This window comes from Strigops habroptila, chromosome 1 (genome assembly GCF_004027225.2).
Source record: "Strigops habroptila isolate Jane chromosome 1, bStrHab1.2.pri, whole genome shotgun sequence".
Lineage (NCBI taxonomy): Eukaryota > Metazoa > Chordata > Aves > Psittaciformes > Psittacidae > Strigops > Strigops habroptila.
In genome coordinates this window covers 137,116,670-137,134,542 of record NC_044277.2, presented here as the reverse complement: position 1 = coordinate 137,134,542, position 17,873 = coordinate 137,116,670, and the positions used below count along the sequence as shown (strand labels likewise).

Sequence of the window (17,873 nt, the reverse complement as noted above, 5' to 3'; positions counted from 1 at the left end):
TTCTGCATTACTGAGGGCTTTCACCTAGTCATGTGTTTCAGATTTTACCCCTTCTGAAAGTGTCTGGGATATACTCATTGCTAGGAGTGCTTGTAACAATATAGATCTGCCTTCTAGAAAACATCAGATCTCAAGGAGAGGTTTTATTTTTCCAGCAAGTTTATTTTTATTATATGTAATATAGTGTGAAATCTGATGTTTCTCTCATCTTTAGAAGACACGTAGAATCATAGAATGCTTTGGGTTGGAAAGGACCTTATGATCATCTAGTTCCAACCCCCCACCATGGGCAAGGACACCTTGCACTAGAGCATGTCACCCAATGCTCTATTGACTGTGAAAATAAAGACATGTTCCTCTTCACTGGTGTGGATAACGGGTTGGTTAAAGCAGCAGCAAGGACTACCTGTGGCATAGTTGGTCACTAGTTTTAAACGGATGACGGAAAGTAAAAGACTAATCCCCTTGTTTTCAGAGCTGAGTTTGTAGCTCTTCTAGCTCCATTACTGAACTACTGCAGTCCCACAGGCCAATGAAGAGTGCCCAACCCTCACCCAAAACCAGCAGGTGATACACAGGGAGGGTGAATTACCTTCACCACCTCCAGCCCTCTCCAGCTGCCCTGCAGAGAGAAACCTGCAGCCCTGGAGGCCAGAGCCAGAGGACAAGATGAATGAGGGCCACGTTATATGGGTGCCAAGCAGGGTGCAAGGCAGCGTGAGCCCTGCATGGCTGCGCAGGGGACTTACCCGGGTTGCAGTCTGTGAGGAGGGAGCAGATGGAGAGGAGGACTTTAGAAATGGTTAACGCTGGACTCCAGTTGTCTTTTAAAATGTCCAGGCAGATGACGCCTTGGCTGTTAATGTTACAGTGGTAGATTCTTGTCCGAAACGTTACCTGCAAGAAACCGGCATTACCTGGTGCGCCGGCTCACCGCACAACGGGCTGTAGCAAGCACTGACGGCAGGGAGGCCGCGCAGGCTGCCGGGCTCCACGGCCGGGCCGCAGCACAGCGCCCGGGCACGGCCGGGCCGGGCCGCCGCCGCCATCTGGCGGCCGCTGGCGGGAGCACACCGCCGCCCGCGGGGCCGGGACCGGCCGCCCCGCTCCCCGGCACCCCGGCTCGGCCGACCGCAGCCGCCCTGCACCGGAAAGGCATTTCCCACCGGAGCTCCACGGTAAAACAGCCCGAGTACATGTTGGAAGCCAGAGAATAATCACAAAGAGCCTGATTCCAGGCATTGGAACAGGCTGCCCAGGGCAGTGGTGGAATCACCGTCCCTGGAAGCGTTCAAAACCATGTAGGTGAGGCCCTTAGAGACATGGTTGAGCGGTGGACTTGACAGTGCTGGGGTAATGGTTGGTCTTTTCCAATCTAGTTGATTCAATGCTTTAAAGTAAATAAGGAAGTACAAGTCCCAGGAGCGTGTAGCTGGCAGCACTGCTTCCAGCCCCTCCGGGTACACCTGAGCAGTGTCAGACACGCGGGGACAGGCGAAGGATGGCCCAGGTTTCCCATCCGAAGGAAGGGGAACCGACACGTAGAACACAGGTGACTTATTGGAGCCCTGGCGTGAATCGCTGCAGTCTCAGCACAGGCTCACGACTTACAACACATTCACCATGTCCCTGCAAAACAACCACCGTCCCAACCTTGGGTTTTATTTATTTGGGGGTTTTATTATTATTTTAATTACCTCTTGTCTCAAGGGCCGGGGGCTTTAACACCCGCATTTTTCTCCCACCAGGCTCCCAAGGACACACACAGTCCCCCAGACAGGCTGGGACACTTGGAATCACAGCTCCCATCTCTTCTAAGAGCTCGGCAATCGGGGGAGTTGCTTGGATGCGATTATTTTCAAATCTGGGAGGTGTGAGTGAGCCGGGCAGCTTGCCACGGAAGTTATCCAAAAGGGAAACAGAAGCACCACGAGCTGTTTCCAGGAGAAAATGTGACCTGCAGGAAGGCCTTACTGACTCATTGGATGAATCTGGTGGAACCTTTGTGGATTAAGACCATCTGCGTGAATAAAGGCTGGCGGGTTCATGCCCTAAATCCTCAGAATCTGTCAGCTACCCACACCCACAAGTTTTATTGTCTGTTTATAGGTCAAAGGGGTATTTGTGAAACACACTGGGTAAGTGTGCAGCCTGACTAGAACACACTAGTGCTCTCCCTCAAGAGAGGCCAGTCCCCACACAAAACCTGCCAGCCAACCCTCATTTTTAACACTCTCTGATGCAAAAAGTTTGCCCGTGACCCTCCGCTCACAGGCACTGAGTGAGGTGACACAGCTACAAAACACCAGTGCCTGGCGTGTCCCTGCCCCTGTGCACTGCATCCGTGCCGTGTTACCCAGAACACTCCCAATGCACAGAGCACACAGTCTATTTTCAGACTCGCAGAAGCTTGTCACACAGGAGACACCCACGCTGCACACTTGGGGAGACTTTCTGCTTTGTTCCTGGTAAAATGCTTGGATTTTAAGATTAAAACAGGAAGCAAATGAACAAAAAACCCCCAAATCCCTACACTTATGCACATTATGGGTGGGAATAGCAAAATGACTGCAAGAGTGGAGATGTGTCCCCATCCCGCCCATGCAACAAGCTGCAACTCTGAAACCAAGAACCCCTGCTGCTTTCTACCTAGGGAACCTTAGAGGTTTAGCAGGCAAGAAACCAAACTGACCTTTAGTTCACAGATGATCTAACCCTCAGAGGAAAAGCAGCAATGACTCCTACAGTATGTGGATTTCCACATACACCAGCCTGAGCAGAGGGCAGATCCAACCCTGCAGTACCTGCCCCAACCCAAACTGTTTAGGGCAAAACAGAAGTTAGTGGCATTCGCAGTTGCTGGCAGTGGCTGTGCCTGGGGTTCTGGGCGGCCCTCAGCCCAGCCCTGCTGCTTGCTCAGTATTTCTGTATTTGACCTGCAGCTTTGGTCTCTTTCCAAGAAGGCTTCTAAACGTAGGTGAGGTAATAATTTTAACAGATTAAACACTTCCAGAGGGGGAAGCACGGAGCATTTCCAATTTGATACAATAAGGACCAAATTAACAGAGAGGTCAGGAGTTCTGATTTGTGAAGACAAAGTTGTTAATCCTGATTCTGAGCACAAAAGCTAAATACTCTGTTGGCAGTCTCTAAGTCCAGTTGACTAATAACTGATAACAAAGTATGAATGCTGTTTGAGTTTAAGAATAAGGCTTAATTTTTAAGTATTATTTGTGAAAGAGGGGAAAGAGAGAAAGAGACTCCCACATATTTGCAGAACAGCCCGGCTCCTTAACAAACCTTAAGAAATAAGGGTTATATCCATGGCACCAAAAGCAGTTTTCTCCAGTTAGAGGAGCTCTACCTAAACAAAGCACTGTAGGACAACATCTAGATTTGTTTTCACTTAAGCAGCAAGTCACAACTGGGATGGTGTTAGACACATGTAGTCCAGCTGTTTGCCATGTACAGTTTTTGCTGATGGTACAAAAGCCAGGGGGAAGTATCACATAAACCTAGTAGATTCAGACCAAAACCAAGAGAAACTGAGCTCCTTACAAAGTAGTACATGTATTTGGGGCTCAAGAGAACAGCATGTGGAATAGCAGGAAAAACACAGTGTAACTGAACAGTCCTTTGGAAACATCACACCTGAGCTTACATTTAATGCAGTAACTACACAGAGTTAAGAACAGCTTTTGAAAAGGCATAAAAGATGCTAATCTCAACCTTACCCTGAAGTGATAGCAGAGGTTAATTTACACAAGCAGCAGAATGGGAGTGGGAGGAAGGAAGTGGTTAGAGGTTATTAATACAAATGATCAAAGCACACACCAGGTTGACACAAGCTACTGTTTTCACCTCACTAAATGAAATCTAACCCAACTATAATGTAACTCTTGGGAAAAGGTCCATTAGAATAGTACAAAAGAATACTAATCATCTTGAGGACTAACTCTGAAATTCCAATTATACTTGTTTGTTGGATTCTCCTGAATCCAGGCCCACCCAGCATGTGCCTTATTCAATTGCTGTCTGAAACAAAGGCAAAACCAGAATACCACACAAAATGAGAAAAAAAAGCCGAGAACAGATTAACACTAACATCTTCAAAGATGGATGGAAGGCTCAATAAATGCAAAATAACTCCATTATACATATTTAGGACAGGACAGAGACTATCTGTCCTGTATCAGATTTCTCCCACTGAAGGTCCTTGTACTGTGCACTGCATTTCCAAGTCTAATTTTAAGACCTCTAAATCCTCCAGCCTCAAGTACAGCAGTGCAGTCCCTCTTTATATCCTTCCAGGAATCTGTTAATATCACTTCTAGCACTGTCCTATGGCTCTACTATTGCAACCTCCTCCCCTCAAAAAGTTTGCTCCAACATACTAAATCAAACTCGCAGCGGAAGCTAGACCCAGTCCTCAAAGGCTGTACCTGTGTATCCTTCATCACACATCTCTAGGATGCTCATCAACCACACGGCATTTGTCCTTGTAAGAATTACTGAGGACTCAAAAAGGCAGCAGAGGTTTTCTTCCACTGGTCTTGCAAGGCTTACCAAGGAAGATTACCTAGGAAACTAGTCTCTAGAGAGCTTAATCTTTTCAGAGGTGAAGGCTTTTGAAATGAGCTTCAGCGTGGTACCTGCTCTACAAGTGCTTATCATCAAAACAGTACACTTGCTTTGTTTCAAGCAGCTATTTCTTTAATTCTTGCCACAAAAGACAGCTCTAGGAAGGCTATGGTAATTACGTTAGTCCTACCACTTCCAGATGGCCCACAAACAGTTTTTATCAGTCACTGCAAGCAGTTGGTCAATCTGAAATCAACAAATTAGTGGTAATAAAGCAGAAGCAATATGATAATTATATTTTCCATATTATCATTGATTAACACTTGCGCAGGTGTTAACACGGGAGCTCCTGTAAGAGTCTGAAAAATAAATAGGTTCTTCACTTAAACCTGAAGCGCCAAGTACATTCTATTAGTGAATCCCCACTAAACTAGTCCTTTAAGGCCTCGCTAAGTGATGCCTGGTTCTTTTTTAACCCCACCCTTCTTTTCATCTTGGTGAGGGTTTAGATCCAAAGACAAAGACAAAGAGACCCCTGTCAGAAGTGCAGAGCAGAAAGCAGGGCTGAGCTGCAATGACAAAACCGTATCTTTGGTTCTGCATCAGGGAACTTGGCATATAGGGCTACCTCAACACCACTGGTAGTTATAACACTGTCTTGTAAGGCATCGGGCTGGATAAGGCCAAAACGATAAATGCTTCTACCCTGTAGCATAGAAAGCAAAGGTGTAGCAAAGCACACATGAGAAGGTAAAAGCCCCCTCTTTAAATGCTTACCAGGCTCATGACATAAGGTACTGCATATTGGTTGGACAATAAATTATCCATGCAAAGTAATTAAAATAATTAAAAACTATCCTGAACTGATTTAAACTCTAACACAAGGCACAAGAGAATCATCTATGCTGCCAAAGAACCTTCAAAGAGGGATGGACAGGCATCAGCAGGAAATCACTAGAGACGTCCCAGGGTAGACCATGCTGCTAGAGAACTGGTGCGTAGAATTTAAGGTCCTGTTGATACTACCAGAAACCCTGAAGTTACATTAGCAAGAACAGTCTGTTTCCTTAAATTAGGAATTTAGCTTGTATTAATTTTTCTGGTACGACCAATTAGCATTGTCTCTGCTGAGACAGCCTCAGCTATGGCAAGTCTACAGCAGACTAGATCAAAGTCTGAAGGAGGGATGGTCACTGGTGTTTACCTCACCAATGCAACAACTTTTAAGCAGAAAGTTAAACATGCACATAAATGCTTTCAGATACAAGGCAAACATGAAATGTATACACAACCACCTCTTCTTGTAACTCAACACTCTTTCTCTGGCCAAGCACATGAACCACAGAATAACATTCTCTTGCACTGGTATTTGCCTTGTAGCACTGGAACATAACAACACTGGAATGTAAGAGCTTCACAAACATAACACACCTACAGAAAAAGTCTGTACTGTACAAGTAGGCGAAAACCACAAGTACCCAACAAAACTGGACAATTAAATACTACTTTCGTGGCCAAAACACATATAACTGTTACGTTTATGGTAACTGAGTGGTTTGAGAAACAAGTATTGATATCCTTTCTCCTCTCCCCAAGTTTATTTGCTTTTCAGTTTCTCAGTCCTGTCCCAGTGCTTGCACTAATTGTTTAGGGCCTGTTATAAACAGAAGCAGGGAAAAAGAAAGCAAGCTGTAAAATAGTGATCAAGAGGATTGGAAAAGTATTTAACATTAGCTAACAGAAACCAATGTAATGTCTGAAACAAGCTTATGCTTGTTCTTAGAGTGGCTTTCAAATGGGCTGTATTCCACCAACACCACTTGCTAGTTAATGGTCTGCTGAGTGTTCATGGCTAATGAGGTCAGCTATAGGTCTCTTACCTTTGGAGGCTTGAAAGGATATTCTGGTGTAAATGTGATGTCAAGGAAGAAAACACCTCCTTCATAGACTGAACCTGGAGGTCCTAGAATGGTTGATCTCCATTCATAGATGTTATCACCTTTGGGGCCAGCACTAAGAGACAAAAAAACCAAATGGTTCAGGAATATTACCACAGTTCAAATAAATATGACCTCTTACATTCTTCAAGTATGATATGGAAAAAAGTTTTCAGTGTTTCATTTCATACACCACCTGAAGTAAAGACAGGGATTAAAAGTAGATTAATGCTTCCAAAATCTCAGAAATCTTACCTAGGCTCATTAGTGTTCCAGACTGCTTAGCAAAGCTGAGAACCTAGAGGTGGGGTATGGTTTTCAGCCTCTCTCTCCTGACATTTACAAAAGCAGCATTGCCCAGAATTACTCCTAAACATGCTACACAATCTCAACATAACAGGAAAGTTTTAAAGAACAATTTCCTACTGTATTTCAGAAATTACTCTTCCAGCTCAGCCTTTATAAAACTGTACCCCAGAGACTATACTAAATAAATTAAGGACTTATGTTGATTTTATTAATATCGTGTGTTCTTTAAAATGGCTAAACCAAGGCTCATGGTATAACTGAAGGAAGCCAAATACAGGATGATACTCTTAGATGTCAGAATTCTCTACACTTTCATCATTTTGCTACACTGATTTCTAAAATGAGGTCACATGAACTCATCCCACCGATATGGTTTGTATTGTGGGACTGCTTTTGTAAGGGGAATTAAGATCACAGTGTCAAACTAAAACAGTGCTTTCTCAAATCAGCTTTGTGTAACTGTAGGTTCTCCCTAACCTGCCAGCAGCTCACCAAGAGCAGTACAAACTAAAGGTGCTGCAGAACGCAAATGCCTGCTTGTTGGAAATTAGTTTTACTGAGATCCTCAGACACTTATATTCTGTAGCATGCCATATGTCATGCAGTATTTCTAAGTGCAGCCCAACCTACAAAGCCATTAATGGTTTAGGACTCCATTGTTACCTCTTTCTTTCTCTGCTGCTATGGTAGTATTTTATTTCTAAGATGCCAGAGCTGAAAAAGACTCCCTCTGCATAGAGGGAGGTGCTGACACAGCTTTTTCCATCATGGATGTGCTATGACTTCAGAAATCTCTCCTTGTTCTGTAAGGGGCTGGATTTTAACATCCCCAATACAATGAAAACCAGCCTTGCTCTTCTTTCTCCATTCTTCTAACAAGGTTAATGTAAGACGGAAGGATTAAAAAGAAAAGGCTCTTTTCATATTATAACAATCATGGAGCAGTATTACTTGAGAAGGAAAGCAATCCAATACATTCAATATATGCAAGACAATATGCATTTGATTAATGTGAAGGGAACCGGGGTAATTGCTAGGTGTTAGTAACAGTGTTACAAATAGAAATACAATTACGAAAACATAAATTCTCAATGTAGCAACAGTGATCAGAGCAACGCTTCTCCCTCTTCTCACTCTTTGCAGTGCTGGTGAGCATGTTCTTGGCAGCAGGGGGAAATCAGGGGAGAGAAAGGGAGTTAATTCTGTTATCAAACCTAACATTTTATTTTCAGATTAAACTAAAAATAAAAGTTCACAATATGTTGGTGCTAAATAATAGTTCAACAACAGTGAGGCTATGACTAAAAGCATTGTTCCAGGCAAGGAAAGCATGTAAGAAAGCAGAAAAAGGAGACAGGTTCTCTGCAAAGTGAAGCACTAGCCACCAGGGAAAGATTTCTCTCCTCAGAACACAAAACCCCACACAGTGGTACTAAATTAAAGTCAAAGTCAGTCCACCCTGAACACTCCTGGCATCCCACTCCACCTTAATGACTTGTCCCTGTCCTATGCAGGTCTATATATTTGGGCACTCAGTACTCTCCAGCTACCACTTGTGCATTAGACTGGAAGAGAGTTGTATTCTGACAGGAAGCTCTACCTCTTCAAAGACACCAACTTAACTATGCTAACTTACTGAAAAGGGCTCTCTGGGGCACCCTTAGCCACCACTCCAAGGAATCACCTCTTTATGTACACATCAGCAACCTACTGACACAGTGCCATTACTGCAAGTTCCACCATCATCATCCTCCCCTTCCTCCTCTAAAGGTGGAGCTACTGAATAGAACAGGTACTTGAGCTTTGTTAGCACCATTTACTGTTGTAATTTATATCATGAGAACTGCCAACTGGGAGCACTTCAGCACTCAAGAAATGTGATGTGCCATTAGCATCGCAAAGAGCCTCCTGAACCAACGAGAGATACTGCAACATTTTGCATTTTATTTCGAGCTTCAACCCAAAGGACTGACAATAAAAATATCTCACAGTTAAAAAATAATCTATTATTATTTGTAATAGTCTTTGAAATCTCTTGTATCCTATTAGGTTTCCAATTAGAGCTATCACTGCACGCAAGTTATATACTGCTAGACCTCTGTATTAAAAGAGTGAAACATCTTTGTAAGACATCAGTAGGCTTTAACAGTGATGTACTAAGCTTACCTTTTAAGCTTTTCATAATTCAATTAACAGAGTGAAATAGCTATAGATATCCAATTTTTATAAGAAATCAATGTTAATATGTAAAGGGAAGACTGAAAGAGGAAGATGCAAGTCAGCTTCAGAATGCAATATTGCTCGGATTTAATTTAGGATTAGGTAATATCAAGCAGCTCAAGAAGACCTAGTGCTTAATAGAAAAGTGACAATTCCAGACCACAGCAGCATTAACTTTTGGTGGAGATACAAAAACTGTCAAAGGTTAAAGATTACATTCTTTGTTTTAAAATCCCTGCAATTTCTGTTTCAAAAAGAAATTCACTGATGCGTAGATACAGGGTTCACAGGCACAGCTGCCGCCTTGCCTGTGTGTCACCACTGCTCAAATTAAGTGTCTACATCTACTAATGCAACATTTTGAAGCTGTCCAATATATGACCACTGGGAAGACAATTTCAACCAATTAAATAGAAATTGTTTCCACTGTAAGACAAGAGTATGAGAGCAGCAGCTTTCTGTACTGAGCTCAACAGCCCACCACCTCTTCACTTCCAAAGAGAGAAATGAGACAAAGACCAGTAACGCAGAGCAAAAGATGACATCCGAAAACCTGGAAAAATCCCAACCCATTATTATCATACTGGGCAGCATGTGTTACACAACAGTGCAACTGAGAACTCCCTTCCCTGGAAAAACAGCGATATGCTCAGTGAAGATGTGCTGTACCCCCTGTAACAACTATTCCTGATCATTCCCAAGTTGCTGCTGGCCTTATCCTCTGGACAGATGTTGCAACAATAACGCCCTTAGGAAACTGCTCAGTGCCAAGGTAGTTTTTATTTAAGGACTATTTAACTTTCCAAGTCTAGAAGCAGTAGTCTGAATCCTCCTGGTAAATGCAAGATTGAGAGAAAGCCGTGGCACGGGTCAGACCAAGCTCAAAGTTCTGCCTGGGCCTAACCAGCCTTGTGTCACTTTGGAAAAACCTTATCTAGCTCTGTCTCCCTTTGCTGACAGGCACTATGTTCTTTTCAACTTAAAAACCAAACAGGTAAATTAGAAATGCCTGCAGCAAAGGCTGGGAAGCAGAATGATGCCCATGTAAATCTGCATGCTCAGATGCCATGCAGTATTGAGCAACTGTAAACATAAGACTTTGTCTCAGAGATTAAGTGTTCATGGAAAAGACACACACAGACACACTTTTTCATGTATTGAAAAGGCCACATGACAGTCTGCAAGAACAGCCAGCCTGTGGCATTCCTGTATTAAGTCAGTGAGAAGCAACCTACACCACAGGCCTGCATTACATGATACCACTCTAATACTTTGCACACACAAACTCAGCTCCCTCCTCTGCCCGGGCATCCCTGGGCAAATCACTCAAATTATGCATATGCAATGGAGGGAGGGCAGGACTTTTTGGTATTCACCACATATACGTAATGTACAAAAATCCCTTGGAATACACTGCTGGTACTTTCCAGGAGAATGACTCAGAAAGAGTCCGCTGTTTGTCAACTTGCTAGTACATTTGGAAACTACCTAGTCCTTTCTAGGAGTTGACCTAATGATAATATAACATAAACTTTTCCTCTAGTGACAATACAACCTGGTGAATACTTCAGTATTTATCACTGTAGTGATAAATGAATCAGAATCAGTCGATGCTACAGACACTAGGTTAATATTGTGACATACCCAAAGCAGCATATATTCCTTTTAACAGCTAATTTTGCAGGGAGGTTTAAAAATGCCAGAGATGTCTATCCATCAGGGTGATGGGAAGAAGGGCAATTTCATGGTATGCTGAAGTAAATAACAGCTAATGAAAAACTAAAATATGTTTCAGTTCAAACCGCAAGTAACGAAACCACAAACTCATACTCCAACTGCTCCATATCCCCAGACGCTATTTTTGAGGCTATTTTGCCCTGAACAGGAAAAGTCTGAGGCAAGTAGCTAAGCTATTTTGAAGTTGCACACTTGTGGAAAATAAATATAATTTCCAAAAACACTGCAGACATGACCTTTTCCAGGGACATAGCTCAAACCAGAAAGCAAACAACATACTAACAGCACATGGGAATTCCAAGGTGGCAGAGAACCTAATGATCTCCAACGTAAAGCTGTGCCATTAAAACCTGACAGCAACATCAATTTTTTGTTGTTGTTTTATTTTGTAAAGAACAGTGAAAGACTGAATGTGGAATTACACCTTGGTGATATACACATCACCTTACTAGGCAGCTCTAGGAAATACTGAGTTGACTGTTAGGACTCTTTTTTCCCTTTTTTTTTTTTTTTTTAAACATATAAGCCCAAAATGCTTTAGAATTTTTGACTGGCAGGGAGGCAGCATATCACTCTCACATGAAGTTCTGGGGCACCTGGACTTTCCCTCCTAATCCACCCCACTCCTGACCTCAGAGTAAACACAGTTTCTTTTTTGGTAGTCCACAAGCGGGTCCACGCTGAGCTTGCTTACCCACATTTTCAGGCTGAATCTGGTGCAGAGATTGCAAAACAACCCCAGAAATCCTAGATCACTGTGGGAGGCAGGTGTAGGGTCTACAAGGAAGCAGGACAGCTTTGCCATTGAAAAAACACAGACTTACAAAATCCCTCGGTCAAAGAAATTTTACTCTCCAGATCTTTAAGCAAACAGTGTTAAAAACGAGAATGTCAAAGAACAGAGTTAAAACCAACCAGACAAACAAGAAGCTAATCCTTTGACCACAATGTCACTTCAAAAACTTCGTAGTAATGCATAGCTCTAATTTTAGAAATAAATTGTCACCTTCTGCACATGCCTTAGCTACCAAAATATATTATCATTATTTTTATTACTATAGCACTGAGACACTCCATTCAGACAGGACCTCACTATGCTTCTTAGCATGCTACAATGCAATCCAAAGACTTGTGTACAGAACTTACATAGGTTTTTCAACTGTAAAATAAGCATTAAAACATTACACACTTGTTAGGAAGCAATTCAACCAGACAAGATGGAGTAGTTAAAAGGATACCCTGGGAGATTCACTTAATTGCCATTTTTCAGACAAATAATTTAAAAGTGGGATATAATTTTTTTTGCCTCCTGTTTTTAGTCAAAGGATGAAAACCCCTCCTGGACAACCACGGAAAGTTAAAGGTAATATACTGAATTACCACGTGACTATGTGAATTGGAGTGTTACTTTTCACCCAGTGTCATTATACACAGCCAAGCTGCTCCTCTGTGTTAACATTAGCTAAAAATGATGGATTGACCATAGGTGAAGTGCCTACGATCTCAATGACACACACAGAGAAAAGACAGCAAGAGAAGAAGTTGCAGCTGTCTTTAATTAAAACATAAGGAGTGAAGGAGGGAAAGGAGATGTAAGCAAAGATGGAACGTTATATTGCTAGAGCAATCCAAACTATAAAGTTGTGAAAACAGAACTTAATTCTCCTTCTAATGCATGTTCAGGGGCACAGTTTTCAGGCACAATGCAGTAAATATTATTACTTTTCTTGTAACTCATTGAAGGTATTATATTTTCAGTCTTAAATTTAAAATGGTAGTCACAATATTATTGCACAAGGGTAAGTACCTTACAAATCCCACCACATTTCTAACAGAGAAGAGCATGCACAAAATTTCTGTTCTAGCATCTGGGAAAGCTTTTCCCTTAAGTATCAGACTAATGTAAAATTGGGGAGGGGAGGTTTGAAAAATTGCACATAAATTGCACAAAGCTTAAACTGGTGGATAAACGGTGCAGTGAATTACATGCTTACGAGGAACTAAATAACTAAATAACTCTGAAATGGATCTGATAAGGTGTTATGCAGGGATTTATGAGACTTCAAGGAAATCTGTTTCAGGGGGATTTCTTTGTGGAAAGAAAAAAAACCAACCCAACCCACTAGGTTTTCCAGTTCATATAAAAAGTACTCGGCAATAAGATCACACAACACCAAGAGCCTTATCATTGCCAAGATCTCACTCTTTTCAATTACAATGGGAAGAGAAATGCCCAGGAGTACTTGCAAATTCAGGACTACCACCTGAAATATTTCAGACCCTGCAAAATATTACTGTGAAGTTACTACTAAAGTACTTGGTGAAAAGGCCAAACCTCTCGAATAATTTCACTGTAGAGTTTGATTTTTAAACCAGGCTTCAAAGATTTAAAATTAAATCTCTGTTAACAGGGGGGTCAGAAGGAGACTTACGATATTCTCAAGAGCGTGCTGCAGCTCTATTTAGTTTAACAATAATCACTTCAATTTAGGAGCAAGTCCTCATAAAAAGGTTCAAGAGAAATTAATCCATTTAAGCACTGGTTCCAAAACTGAAAATAAGTCCAGCCTGCTCAGCTCTCAAGGGTTTCTGTTTTCCTTTGCAGTGGCTTCTTCCGAGCCTTCTCCACCTCAAAGCACTGGAATTTTGTCCTACTATGTGTAGGAACATTTTCAGCATCCAACATGACTGCAGAGAGGCTGTTTTGGCAAGTCTATGACTTCAGTATGCACAGTATGCAAACACAGAAAATGCCAAACTAAGTAGTCAATGAAATGATTTTCATTGTGTGCAAATCCATTTTCTTTTTCTCCTCCTAGTTATAGCTTGACACCATGACCAAAACTTAAATAAATTAATATGTACTGGCTTATATTTCACCTTGCATCTCCCATTAAACAATATCCTGCACAAGAAACAATAAAACAAATTAGGAAAGAGTAGAAGAGAATCTGACTTGCCTAACAATTAGCAACAACTTACTTAAAATGACAAGATGATGTGATGGTAGAAACTGTTCTCTGCCAACTTAAACTTGTGTTATTTTTACATGCTTCCTTCCTGCCATTTGTCAACTGGACTATTAGCTGCCAACACGGGGACAGAAATTCCTTCATATCATCGGACCTCATTTCCAAATTTAGTATTTATGGCACAGATGAGTAATTTACAATTGGTAAACAAAACTAGGCAGTTTCACAAATGCACTGGTTTTGCAGCTACACCATTTGCTTGGGGCCTCTTCACATTCCAACAGATTTTTGGAAGTTGGTATAGAAATGTAACTAGTAAACCTATTCATTTCTGTAACTAATGCTTTCATCAAATTGACAGTCTTTTACTTAAAGACAATGAAAGAAAATCAATACTATTAATGAACATGACAGTTCATCATCTCAGATCTGGCAAAAGAAAACAAAAGCTCTGCTTCCTCCTGGCACTTATTGGACATAGGTTCTTCACACGTGGAAAAGAAATTGCCTCCTCTGACAACAAAACAGTTCAATGATACCCACTTCCCCCATAAGCAACCCATGCTGCATTAAATGATCAGGGGCTCTCCCCTAAATACCATGCTTTATCCACTAAGAAAAATAGAAAGCCACCCCAATTAACCTGCCAATCCAGAATCAAGCTGGGACCTATATCTCTGTCCTTCAAGCCCATCTCCTGTTCTGTCCTGATCAGTGTAGGAATATGAAAGGTGGTCTCAATAAACGGCTAAAAAAAGCCCAGCACATCATAAATATTTAGGCATCCTGTCCTAGATCAATTGTAAAACTGCTAGATTTGGACCACCATAATCTGGAGACTTCTGTCTCTTCAAGAGTCACTTCCCCTGTTTGGGGCAGGGGGCAAAAGATCCCACCAATTTGCTAAGTCTACTTATCCAGCATTGAGATAACAGAGCGGACTGGTTATCCTGGACTTTATCATCAGTTTGCCCTACTGATATCATAATAACTAGCAATTTATAGATCAAGAACTGCATAAATAACTTAAATCGAAAGGGCAACAGAAGCTACAAACCAGCTCGGAAAAACTGGCCCCAGAATGTTAAAGATTATGTGCAACACTTGGCAAGACGCCCCTGCTATGCCAAAAATTGAAAGCAGACAAGACTCTCAAACTTCCTCAAACTAATAAGGACATGGTTCCTGTGGCTTCACCCAACTGTGTCATTGAGCTAGCTTTCTTACATCCACAGGGAGGAAGAGAGCTATTTTAAAGAGAGCAGACAATGCATTGCCAGACTCGAGACACACTACCATCTCTCTTGCACTGAACTACAGGAATTCTGTTTAAAGTCTACCCAGAACAGATGATGCAGTGTTTTAAGATTGCTGGTTTATGTGCAACTTTAAGCTTTCAAAAGAACAAAACCGAAGGAAAAAAACCTGCTCATATACCACATGCTTCAAACTGATCCGCCTGTCCCACCACCTACCTTCCAACCAACCAGCTTCTCCTAAACACATGCTACAAATCAAACCAATCAACATCAATGCTACAAATCCATAGCAAACCAACACCAACAGAGTCTCCTTCCTATCAGAGTCAACATCACTTAACTAGAGAACCAGGTCATCCCATTATCTTGGCTTCACATCATTATATTGCTTCCCATCAGCATACCAAGGCTGATACCAGTAACACGTTGCAAATCAAAATATATTATGTTTTGAAGGATGTATCTTAATAAGGCATGAAACCTAGAAAGAAAAAATAAAATCTAATCTGGATGTCTTCTCCTTTACCTACATGAAACTCTTTACATTAATTTCCTTTCCTTGTCATTCAGTAAATAAACCAAGATCACTGCATTTGGATTCACCTACTACACTGTAGGTGATAACAGCAAAATTATGCAAACCACCCAATACCAAAACAGAATATGGTTACTCACCTCAATATAAGACAAAGTTTTTCCCAGTTATACTGCACTATCCAGAGCATCTCCTTCCCGATTTTCACATTTCTGAACTACTATCAAAGCTGCCTAGCAGGAAAGGAATTTGAAAACCCTGCCTTTGAGTTTTGAAACTGTGACATGCACAGACTAGAAATATTATCTGAGAGATCCAAGATAAGAGTTTACTATTTTTTAAGTAAAACAAGATTATCTACACTTTAATATAGCACAGCTGCCAGCCAGCTACATAGCAGTCACTAAAAACTGTTTATATACCACTGCAAGTTGTTCTCATTAATAACAGTTGCAAACACAAGCCAGTCACAATAGCTAATCAGCATTTCTTGTAGCAGATACATATGTAAATATTATTCTGAAGCTGACATGAGGGCAAAAGCTTGAAAAACAAATCTTTCAAGGGATTTAAACCCAAAAATAAGCTTCTGATTTTTTTTTTTTTTTGATAGTGTATTCTTATATGTAAAGACAGCCTGAACAGGCATTTGTGCCTAAAGTTTTGTTGTCCTTACTTCACAAATTATCTATTATCTATTTGTGAAGACAGATTCTATCTATCTAGAAACCTACTTGGCAATTGACATCAGTAACTTCCCCCCAAAGCAAAAAAAAAAAACCCACATGACTGACTTTCAAACTTACTTCACTTCACAACATTTTTGTCTGGAAGTATCTCCTGAACATAAGGAAACATGAAAGACAATGAAGTGCCAGGCAATAAGAGTTTCAGCTTAGGGCATTACATCACTTACACGTTATAAAAAGCACACCACATTCACACACATAAAAGCCAACATGGGTGTCTGCTCCTCTCTCATTTCTATCAATGAATAATTGGCAAGACAACATCATGAGTGGCAGTTCAGTTCTGCTGACAGAGGCCCACAGCATGCATGTAAAAGGGAACCGCCAGGGAGCACAGTAAGTCCAGGCGTGCTCCTCAACATCATTCTTGGCCCCACACAGTTTGGGAACTTTGCTCCTTCAGCTGGTCCTGGGCATTCTTAGTTCAAACTAAGATTCAACATTTTGCTGTCATGAAAAAAAATAACCATGCTAAGTTTACACTGAAATCGGCTGAAAACACTGATGTTAAATAATACTTCAGGAATGTTCCCATAATCTGGAGGCTTTTGTAGTCACTAAAAGAAGACATATTTTCTTCATAAACCCATTGCACAACTTACGAAGTTCTAAAAACTAAAGAGAAATTTCTTCAGTGTCATTCAGTAAAAAAATTGCATTTCTTTATTGGATGGTGTCAACATTTTAACAGGTAGCAGTGCTAGCATGAGATTGTCTATTATTTCCTAGAGACAGGAGAAAAGCACACCTTACAGACCAGTGCAAGTGTTTTAAAGACAGCTGTTTACACTTTCTAACCTTTTAACCTGAGCACTGTTACAAGTAACACCTTAAAGCAAAAGTGACAAGATCAGGAGGGAGTTCCTGGGTATGTTTTGAGAGCTGTGCATCACTTTTGTTATGCTGTAACCATTTCCATATAGATGGCAACAGAAATAAAGAGGCATGCCTACAGAAGTGTAACACTGACACAGAGATAGATGTACGGTTTGCACCTCATTTTACAGTATTATCTTTTTGAACAAAAACTGAACATGTTAGTTCTAATTAGGCACAAATAGGAAACCTGCATAACAGCATACAGTAGCATGACAAAACACCTGGAAGAACTGACAGCCTTAATACCCACACTTGATGTAATTTTACATACATAACATAAGAAGAGGAATAAATCTATCATTAGCTACAAATCATGGATTTTTGGGTATGAAGGTAGGGAAAAGCACTGTAAGAACAAAGAAAAATTATTTGCTTCCAGTCACTACAGCTTCATTCACTTTGATTTTCTCACTAAAAGGCATTTCAAATATTCCTTTTTGTGAAATGAAGATGTTCAAACAGCAATACGCTTACACTGTAAAAATATTTACACTATTTACACTGTGTTAGAAAATTCCTGAGGCAGTCTAGGCAATCCCACCCGAACTCTCAAGATAAAATAAAATGAAGAAATATCTCTTTGTAAGTTTCTACGCCAAGATGTCAACTCAGAAAGGCCAGTGAATAAAACCCTTAGAGTACACATAAATCGACTTACAAAAGCTGTAAGAACAGACAAATTCCAAAGGCAGCTG

General features: G+C 41.1%; 1 protein-coding gene across 8 annotated transcripts in view; it reads right to left on the bottom strand.

The window, feature by feature from the left end:
* The window catches only part of LOC115616234 (ubiquitin-conjugating enzyme E2 E1), a 48,554-nt gene that overhangs the window by 5,286 nt on the left and 25,395 nt on the right, over positions 1-17,873 (bottom strand). For all 8 annotated transcript variants that reach the window (XM_030505245.1, XM_030505285.1, XM_030505239.1 and 5 more), the window contains 2 exons: positions 6,462-6,594; positions 750-897 (listed from right to left, as the gene is read on the bottom strand). In XM_030505245.1, coding sequence (XP_030361105.1) covers positions 750-897; positions 6,462-6,594 — 281 coding nt within the window. The remainder of the gene's footprint in view (positions 1-749; positions 898-6,461; positions 6,595-17,873) is intronic.